The sequence below is a fragment of the Ipomoea triloba genome, chromosome 12, assembly GCF_003576645.1.
Source record: "Ipomoea triloba cultivar NCNSP0323 chromosome 12, ASM357664v1".
Classification (NCBI taxonomy): Eukaryota; Viridiplantae; Streptophyta; class Magnoliopsida; order Solanales; family Convolvulaceae; genus Ipomoea; species Ipomoea triloba.
The window spans coordinates 6,464,529-6,474,442 of NC_044927.1; the positions used below are offsets into that span (position 1 = coordinate 6,464,529).

A 9,914-nucleotide genomic window follows, 5' to 3' on the forward strand; every position below is an offset into this window, starting at 1 on the left:
TGAGTTTTGCCCCGATTTTGTGAAAGTTTGTTTTAAGAAATTGGTTGAGAATTGTGGGTATTCTGTGTAATTTGAGTACGTGTAGACCTTGTGGTCCTTGTTGCTGTGGGTAGGGTGTAAACAAATCGAATATTTTTAGTTCGATTCGTGATTCGAATTCGAATACGAATCCAAATTCGAATACATATTTCGAATTGAATTTTATTCGAATCGAATACGAATCAGAATTTTTATCGAATACGAATTCGAATAGTTCTCAAAATAGTCGAATTCGAATTGAATAGTAGGATATTTGACTCGATTCGATTCATTTACACCCCTAGTTGTGGGTGTTTTGTGTGAATTAGCTACTAAATACTCTATCATCAAATTTACTACTAACAATTGCCAATTAGCACTAAGTTTTATAATAATTTAGATGTTGATTAAGGTTTTATCGTTTTTTTTTCAAATTGGAACCCTTCGATTCTAGATTCTTTATTTTGATTAATTTCATTATTATGTTAAATATGATGTTGAAATGACAAATTAATGATCTTGTAATTTGTTGTTACTTAAAAAAAAAAATTACATTTTGATTTATAATTTATAATACGTTTTGTATTCAAATTATTTTACCCAATTAAAGTATATATGAGCACTTATATGTAACAAATAATATATCTAATTATTGTATTGTGTTTAAGTGAGAAGAAAATGTCAATACATTGTCTATAGATTTTTCAAGGAGAAGATGTGCTCCAAGACCATAAAGAATAAAATAGGTTTATGGTTAAATATAAGTAACCTTATTACTTCATTACTTTTATTCCTAAAATATAATTTTTCCAAAATGATTCTAAATTCATTAGTTTCAAAACGGATCACTTTGGACAAAAGTTTTATGATGGAGAATGAGACCCCAATTGTGGATATTTTGGAACAAATTATTTTTTGAAAAATTCTTCTTACCCCTTTCAAAAGATAGATTGAGTTACAATGCTCAAATAAATGCTCTAATTACCCCTATGTATTGGTATGTAATAAAGGTAATCAAATGCTCTACTCCTAGAATTTGATTACCATTATTTCATACCAACACATAGGGGTAATTAGAGTATTTATTTGAGCACTGCAACTCAATCTATCTTGCATTTACTCATTCAAACATTATATTCTTAAATTTTAATATCAAGTTGTTCTTATATCTAATCCTTAAATTATCCTAATTGCTTTCCAAGTCTTTAGATTGAGTCATTGAAATTACATATTACTTAATAGTTCACTCAATCTATAAAACCATATTTGTATACTTACTAACACTTTATAGAAAGACAATTAAAGTATAACTTGAAAACCTTGTATATTTATGAAGTTGCTGTAAGAAGGGATTTGTTAGTTTGCTATTAGAGATAGTATAGTCAAGAAACCCATGAATGATGGTGTGTTTAATTTGTTGAAGAGTAAGGGCTATTGTTATAGTCAATGTATAACTCATTAATAAGCAGGAGTATTTATCAAAGCTTGGTAGTGATGTCTAACAAAGAATAAAGAGGATCAAAGTAGTAGATTATGAAATTCTAATGAGAGAGTTCTTAGGTAATGGATCAGAACATTGTTGAACCATTATAAAATTGGGCTTTTCCTCTTTCCCACTCCTTACATTCTTATGTTGTGTGATTAATAATTGTTGAGCATATAATATATAAACATAAATATGCAATCCAACTGTTAATTTATATTTTTAATTCAAATAGAACATATAGATCAATTTGGTATCAGAATCAATTTCATGCCAAAGGTCTTGAAACTTGTCAAAAGTAATCAGCTCGCATATGTGAAGAGGCATGTTGAGCATATATAATAAATAAACATTGATAAACCTTTTGTTGAGATGGAACACATGCTTCAATTATAATATTTTTTATGGAAAAATTGTATTTTTGGTCCTCCAGTTATACTCGTGGTACAGATTTACTCCCTGAGTTATATGCGTGCTAAGTTATGCATGGAGTGGCAATTTTAGTCCTTGAATGACCAAATCAGTCACTTTATTAAGTGACGGACTGGTGATAGAAATAGTCTCTGATGGACTAAAATTGTCACTTCTTGCATAACTTACGGATTAAGAATGGTTACGCATATAACTTAGGAACTAAGTTTGTACCACGAGTATAACCGAAGGACCAAATGCTCCTTTTCTTTTTAATTGGCTCAATTTTTTACACTATTACACTTGCTAGTCTAGTCTAGTACAGGGATTTTCCCTTTGTGTTAGAGATTGATCTCAGATACCCTCCTTGTTTTCTCATTCCTTTAATTTGTTGTTTTGAATCTTTAGTTTTTCTAAATGTATCATTTTTGTTTAGTACAGGGCCTCGGCGGTTCTTGGTGTCCTGAAAAGCTAGAATCTTTGTTCCTGTAATCATGTCTGCCAACAACAACAATCAGCAGCAGCCTGCCCAGAACACTGGATTTTCATCACTGTTTCCCAATTCTCCATTTGTCAGGCCCAATGTTGCTATTCCCCTAACACCCCCTCCTGGATTTCAAATCTCTGCAATGCATGCCTATTTTCTGGCTCAGTTAGAACAATCTCAATCTCAATCTCAACCACTGGGTGGTAATGCTGAGAAGAAACAACAGAAGCTCCCTGCTGAAGAACATTCTGAGAGAGTGAGGAATTTTGCACCAGAATCTGTTTTTTATGCCCACCTGCTTGAGATGGAGGCTCAAGTGGATGAAGCAACTGCCAGAAAGAAAGCTGCTGTCCAGGAGGCAGTAATAATGAAGAAACCGCCATCGTTTCTTCAGAACACCCTTCGGGTTTATATATTCAACACTTTTGCTAACCAGGGCTGCAAAAATGAAGCTGCAGAGCCTCCTTCATGGACTCTCAGGATAGTGGGCAGGGTTTTGGAGGAGAGCCAAGAAGGCTCCATGGCCCCAAAGTTCTCCTCTTTCCTCAAAAGAGTCACCGTTTCCTTGGACCGGAACCTGTACCCTGACAACCATCTTATAACATGGGATAGAGCCCGATCGGGGGCTCTTCCCGATGCCTTCGAGGTCAAGAGAAAGGGGAATCAAGAATTCACTGTGGGCATCACATTAGAACTCAACAACTTGCCTGAAAAATACAGAGTTTCACCGGCTTTAAAAGCAGTGATAGGCCTTGAGGTTGAGAGCCGTTCAAGAATTGTGCATTTGATTTGTAAGTACATTTGTGACAGAAAGCTGCGGGTTCCTGATGACCCGTCTTGTTTCATTTGTGACCCGCCGCTTCTCAGAGTGTTTGGGAAAGCTGTGGCTAAGCTCACAGAGGTGCCACAAAAGATCACGCCCCATTTGTCACCTCCCCAACCCATTCATTTGCAACACAGGATTGGACTTTCTGGGGAGAACCCTGCTGGAATTGCGTGTTATGATGTGCTGGTTGATGAGCCCGTCCCCATACAGAAGGAATTGGATGATTTTCTGGGCAGCATAGATAAGAGTAAAGAGCTTGGCGTTATGGAGGAATCAATTTCTGAAGATATGGAGAAGCTCCAAGAACACAAGAGGAGAAGGGCACTGCTTCTTGGGTTCAGTCAGTCACCTGTTGAATTTGTTAATGGTCAGCTTGATTCTCATGGCAAGGGTGTAAAGTTTGATGGTGGGGAAAGTAGTAGTCGCAATGAGCACCAGTCAGATGTGTACAACCAGCCCTGGTAACTCTTATCATCACTATTTTATCTCCATCTAAAACTGCTTAGGTAAATCACAGGATGTGCCTCAATGAGGCAGGTCTTAGCGCTAAGATCCTTTTCCAGTGAGGATATTCAAACACGGATATTTGTGAGATTTGTCTCAATGGGACAGGGTCTGAGTGCTGAGATCCTTTCCCGGTGTGGAGATTTGAACCCTGATAGGCAGGGTATGAGTGGTGAGGTCCCCCGGATATTAGCGGGATTTGCCTCTAGTCTGAGTGCTAAGATCCTTTTCCAGTGTGGAGATTTGAACCCGGATAGGCAGAGTCTGACTGCTGAGGTCCTTTTCCAGTGAAGAGATTCGAACCCAGATATTAGCGGGATTTGCCTCAATGAGGAAGGGTCTGAGTGCTTGCTTTTTGCTCCCAAGACTGAGATCCTCTCCCATTGAGAAGATTCGAACCCGGGTATTTGTTGGGTCACTGTACACTAATAATCAACCTTTTGACCACTGAATTATGTCCCGGGCAAATATAAATCTATTCATGGATATATGGGATGAGATTATTGGAGTTGTAATTGCTTTGTTTGTTTGATTTACAGGGTTGAAGATGCTGTAATTCGCTACCTGAATCGCAAACCAACTTCAGATGCCCCAAGAAAGATGTGAAACTTTTTCTATGCATGGCAACTGTTTCATTTCATTAGACTGCAACATCTCAACTCATTCTCATAATAAAAGCTAGCATTGGACATTGCTGGTTGAAAGTCTGGTTTACAACATTGAATGTTTTTTCTTCTTTTATGGTTATGCAAACAGGATTTCTTTTTGCAGTGTCACCCTGACCTGAATCATCTTTCTTTACCAAATCCTTTACATTGAATTTCAACCTATACAGTAGTATTCCAGAATTAATTATTTCAAAGAGTTGATGTGATTCTTTGAGTATTGTGTTTTGTCATGTTTAGTTTTAAACTTTCATGTTAACTACCTTGATCCTTCAATTTTCATGGTAACCGCTCGTGGTTCTTCAACTTTTCAAGTTTTAACCATTTGCAGTCTTTTAACTTACAAATTTTAACCAGCCATGGTCCTTTTGAAATGACGACTTTACCCTTATTTTACGAAAGTTGAAGGACCACGAGTGAATAACTTAAAAGTTAAAGACCATGGATGGGAGGAAAACTTTTTAATAAAGAAAAGATATCAACTATCTACTCCAGATTTTTCTGGTTTATGATTGCATTGGGAGGAAAACTTAAGCATCAACAGAAGGGCATGATTTGAGTAGATCCATTATTGTGCAAACAAAATGTGAATAGCATTGTAGTCAAATGCAAATAAAATGTTCATCATTGCTCCAAAAAAGCAATATAGCTTCTCAAAGTAATCAGTTTGAAGCCTTAGCAGATGGGCCTTAAAACTCAAAAAGGAAATTAAACCCAAAACAGTATACTGCTTAGATTGTGAAACAATACTCACACTATATTTCTATTAGGCCTACAGATTTGATTGGCCCACACGCACTTGAACCCTATGCCATGAAGTGTTCAGTATTCCCCTCAAGTTCCAAATATCTCCAACATTTTCAGGTTGGACATTTGCAGATGAATCCACCTGTCAAGTATCAAAAAAAAAAAAAATAGTGAACTTTAGTAGGCTAATAATCAAAAATCCAAATACTTACGTCTTACATAGATTTTAATAAGGATTTGCTCAATATGATAAACTTTGATGTACCAAATTACACTTTAATAAGGATTTGCTCAATATGATAAACTTTGATGTACCAAATTAGAAACATACCGCTTTGGCAACTATCTCAGCACTGTGTGAAACATTAACCTCAGCCTCAAAAAGAACCCATGCCCATTTGTCAGTACTTGATTCATCATCAGAAATATATGGAATGCCAGTTTTTTGGTATTTGGAGGCTTCAATCCATGTTTTACCACCATCAATAGATATATCTACCCTTTCAATGCCTCGGCCACCTCCTGAAACTGCATACCCCTTAATAGTTATCTGAAAACAGAAGAAAAATGCATATAATAGAACCTGAGTTATGAAAAGAAAACTCTTTTTAGTCAAGAATTGAATACGATAATTTTTTTTTGACATGTCATTCCTGGTATGAAGGTATAGCACAAACTAGAAAAATCCAATACGCTTTGAAGGTTACATTTAATGTCTCTGGAGTGAAACCAATATCAAATAATCTCATCACCATAAGATACTATTGCAGTTTGCAGTTCACCAGAATAAATAATTCCATGCAGTTACAGTTACCAAAATACAAGATACTACTCCAATTAGCTTTATCAGTTTATAGATTGCATGTATTATTGTGATGATCCTGTAGAACTAGGGACTGAACATGACTTGAGGATTTCCTGTAAATAACTAGTATATATGATATATATATGACTTTTACTCACTACCTAATTACATTTAGATATTTTACTCTTTAAAAGATAGTGTTATTTCTTTTGAATTTTTTTTAAAATGATGTTATTAACTGAGATAATTTTTTTATGTGGAGCCATAAAGAAAAATTAGGTTCTAATGGGAGAGGATAAAGGGTGTCATTTTTGTAAAATCTAGAAAAAAAAAAATTTAAAAGTCCGGAGTATATATTTGGAAACATTATGGGTGATGGTATTTCAAAATAAGAGCTTATTTTATACTCTATTTACCACCAGAGGATATAGCTTATTTACAGTTTAAAATAAAATATAAGCTCTACAAATAGCCCTACAAACAGAGTCATAGATCAGACACACTCCAATGTGTAATTCCTGAACTAAACATGCCCTATATGACAGATACGTTTTTACCAGGTACACCATACATACAAGATGCCAATATCAATTTGTAATTTGTTAATCTCAAGAAAAGAATATAAATTTACATGGCTAATAGCATGCAAAGAGATAATAAGAGTCATCCATAATGATGCTAACCTTTCCCTGCTTTACGACACTAACATCCTCCAAAGAGCATATTGCACTCTGTAAAGCAACAAACAATGTACATAAGATTGGCATAATGATTTTACCTTCTGTTCTCAACTTCAAACTTTTGTTGGACAGGGGTTTTTGTTGGTTTATTTTATTTATTTTGTACTATTTTGGGGGTACATTATGAAAATAGCAAAAGGTGATTTGTATCCAACCAATAAACCAATGACTTCAAACAACCAATAAGACCAAGGATCTTGACAGCCATATTAGTGGAAAAAATGTTAGACAAAGCAACTAAGAAAGCATAGGATCCCAAGTCCCAATGCCAAATTAATTAGAGAAAAAACAATAGACCCTCAAAGTTAGCATTTTCCTTGTTCTCTGTTCAATGAATATGGAGAGACATATTAAGGAGGAGAAGTATAGAACATCCCATTCCAAAACTTAACAAAAATTCAGGCAGTGGTGCAGTGGGCTGAGTCAAATGAAAGTGCAGTGTTCTGACTCATTCAAGGCTGCTTAAGCATGATGTGAAGAAAGACTGAGTGTCCAAGAGTATCAAAAAGTTAAACAATTATTCTAGATCAGTCAATTTATCCATCTAACATTGTACATACATACTATCTGACAGCATACACTAGTTTATTATCCAATTATTCTAGATTAGTCAATTTATCAAATGTGTCTATTATTATCCAAATCACAAGTTTATGTTCAAAAAGCTATCTGCATATTCACCAGATTTCATGTTTCCTTCCTTCTTAAGAAGGTGATCTTTCTTTTAGGGCAGCTTAGAAAGGAAGATTGGCCATTTGGTCTTCCAAGGTGTAAGAGAACAAGAAATATTATCACAGCTGATACACAATCATCAACTAGTTACCTGCACTGGGAAATCCATTTGTGGTCTCCTAGTAGACCAATTGATATTATCCCAATCAACAGAAGGTGGAAACATCTTATAGTCCTTTTGCATAAAAAATCCCTGCAGAGCAGTACTACAAACTAAGTGCATTGGAAGGCAGATAGTATCATCATACTGAATGTTTACACAAGTGCACACCTGGCATTCTTCAGCAATGATATTGATTGAATCAAGCCACTTAACTGATCGGGCACCTATTACTCCTGGGACAATCACACGCAATGGATAGCCATGGTCCCTATTCAATGTCTTCATTTGTGAACCAGCAACATCAGATCAGAGTAGGAAAACATCTACAATAATATTTATCTACCCTCTCTCATACATGGGCAATAATGAAAGTAATCTAGAAACAACAAAATGGAACATACATAAAAGATGAAAAATCACACAGCATTTCATTATACTAAGCACTTGTAAAGATTCAAAAATTGATAAATTTGTTAAACCTCTGATACAACCATTGTTTATCTGTACCACTTAGTTTACAAGAATCCTATTCCTGAAGAGGAAAGGGAAGGAAGAACGTGATTGTACAGAACTATAACCATAAGCATCAGAAAACTAAAATGTAATCCATATCTACCAAATAATGAGAAATAATACCTCTCCATTCATCTCATAAGCAAGTAAGACATCAGCTACAGGATTTGTAGCTTGACTTAGTGGAATTGATGCTTTATAAGGACCTCCCTTTTCCTCCTATAATCACATATGTATTCCAATCACTTCTATTGATATCAAGCAATATACAAGGAAAAATCATGAAGCAATGTCAGATAAGCAAAATAATCACCTTACACTTATCAATGCTCACAAACTCAACATGCTTTCCTCCTGATGGTGTCATACTTGTCAGCTTAGGTATTCCAATCAGTTCTAGTACATCTGCCAACCTTGCTCCACCCCAAATAGCTGAAAGGACAAGCACAACCCCTTAAAATGATTTTTCCAGAATAGTAATCAATGAATAATTGTGGAGTAAGCTGCTCAAGCAGGGACTAAGATAAGAATAACTGTATAATCCTTTCCAACATCAATGAAAAAGAAACACTTTCTTTTTTGTAGATAAAGGAATGTGAAGGCTCAATCAACTAACCATTTCCTAAAGCAGAAATATCCCAGCCAACTCCTCTAACTTTTCGGGTATTGCTCATTGCAGTCCTCCTATTACCAGCACACTGGAAAGGGAAAGCCATACCATATACCCCTTAATAATATATAAATCACAAACACTTAAGAGCAATTGAAGTCAATCATTAGTACAGGCTTCACCAAAAGAAGATGTTGAGCTCTTACCTGTAAAGTGGCAGTGACAGTATATTTGGGAAGTTTCCTAGAAATCAGGGAACAGTATGAGCTCCACTTACCAAACATAAAATAAGAAAATTATAAGTTATTGATTCTCACCATATATCTCTCATGAAGACCTCTTTGGGATGTCCAATTAGACCAGAGAGAGTAACAGAATATCTGCTCAGCCAAGCAGGCATTATTGGTCAAAAAGACATTAGAGAAATTACAAAACAAAATTTGAACAAGGGGTAGAGAAGCAGCAAAACCTCTCGATGTCTTCCACAATAGGAATAGGTCCATGGTTTCGCTTGTAAAAGAGATCTACAGGAGTCACATAAGATGAAACCAAAGCAGAACGAGGCGGCTCGGCATTGAAGGGCTCCTACTCCAATACAAAATTACAGCCTTCAATTAGCTATCAGTACAGTTACTTATTAATAATTACTTTAAAAAATCAGGAACAAAGTCGTGCTCTGTAATCCAAAATTGGAATAACAAGTACAGAGATGATGATATGATATCAAATGCAATCTCCCAAATCATGAATCCACGTATACAAGCAGATTATGAAACGCAAGCGTGGGGAAGGAGAAAGAAAGAGACCTTGGAGTTAATTTTGAGGCAAGGGTGACGAGGGGGTTCCTGCGAGTAATCGGATGGTCCTCTGATTCCGGGCATCTCTGTCTTTGCCGACTTCTCTGATCCTTACTCTGTGATCCTTCGTGTCTTCTTTGTTCGTATTCTTGTGTGAGGATTTATAATGGCCAGGAATTGGTTTCTACTTTATACCAGCATTAACGTTTAAAGAAATGACTTCCACTAATTTGACACGCGGGTCACTCCTCACTCCTGTATTTTTTTTTTTTTTTAAATAGATGTTAGCTGATTAAGTGAGTGAATTTGACTAGTTGATAATATTAGTTAATTGTAAAAAAATGTTTAGTAAATTAACTATTAGTTTATAGCTGATTATATGTAAAAAAAAAATTTCTCAAAAAGCTTATTGAAATAGTTGTTTTGAGCAGCTTTTTGAATTTAGCATTTTAGAGCAATAAACAGTTACAAAA

General features: G+C 35.5%; 2 protein-coding genes across 2 annotated transcripts; one reads left to right on the plus strand and one right to left on the minus strand.

The window, feature by feature from the left end:
- The first annotated feature begins 2,406 nt into the window (after positions 1–2,406).
- Positions 2,407–4,335, plus strand: LOC115998906 (SWI/SNF complex component SNF12 homolog). Its single transcript, XM_031238576.1, has 2 exons — positions 2,407–3,686; positions 4,269–4,335. Exons 1-2 carry the CDS (start codon positions 2,407–2,409, stop codon positions 4,333–4,335), a joined length of 1,347 nt encoding a protein of 448 aa, XP_031094436.1.
- Positions 4,336–4,941: 606 nt separating this feature from the next.
- On the minus strand, positions 4,942–9,611 carry LOC116000100 (sulfite oxidase). The gene is made up of 12 exons (XM_031240122.1): positions 9,451–9,611; positions 9,114–9,229; positions 8,962–9,024; positions 8,851–8,887; positions 8,651–8,732; positions 8,348–8,466; positions 8,158–8,253; positions 7,690–7,800; positions 7,510–7,611; positions 6,630–6,677; positions 5,473–5,691; positions 4,942–5,283 (listed from the first exon to the last, which is right to left on the minus strand). The coding sequence occupies exons 1-12, from the start codon at positions 9,523–9,525 to the stop codon at positions 5,167–5,169; spliced, it is 1,185 nt and encodes a 394-aa protein (XP_031095982.1). The 5' UTR covers positions 9,526–9,611; the 3' UTR covers positions 4,942–5,166.
- Between the last annotated feature and the right edge of the window lie 303 nt (positions 9,612–9,914).

Bases quoted from the DNA above. Each gene is read 5' to 3' on its own strand.
- LOC116000100 (XM_031240122.1), bottom strand. From the start codon at position 9,525: ATGCCCGGAATCAGAGGACCATCCGATTACTCGCAGGAACCCCCTCGT. The intron at 9,025-9,113 runs GTTTTGCTGCTT...TTGGCTGAGCAG, and splicing joins ATTGTGGAAGACATCGAGAG to ATATTCTGTTACTCTCTCTG. The intron at 8,888-8,961 runs GTGAGAATCAAT...CCTGATTTCTAG, and splicing joins GTCTTCATGAGAGATATATG to GAAACTTCCCAAATATACTG.
- LOC115998906 (XM_031238576.1), top strand. From the start codon at position 2,407: ATGTCTGCCAACAACAACAATCAGCAGCAGCCTGCCCAGAACACTGGA. The intron at 3,687-4,268 runs GTAACTCTTATC...TTTGATTTACAG, and splicing joins GATGTGTACAACCAGCCCTG to GGTTGAAGATGCTGTAATTC.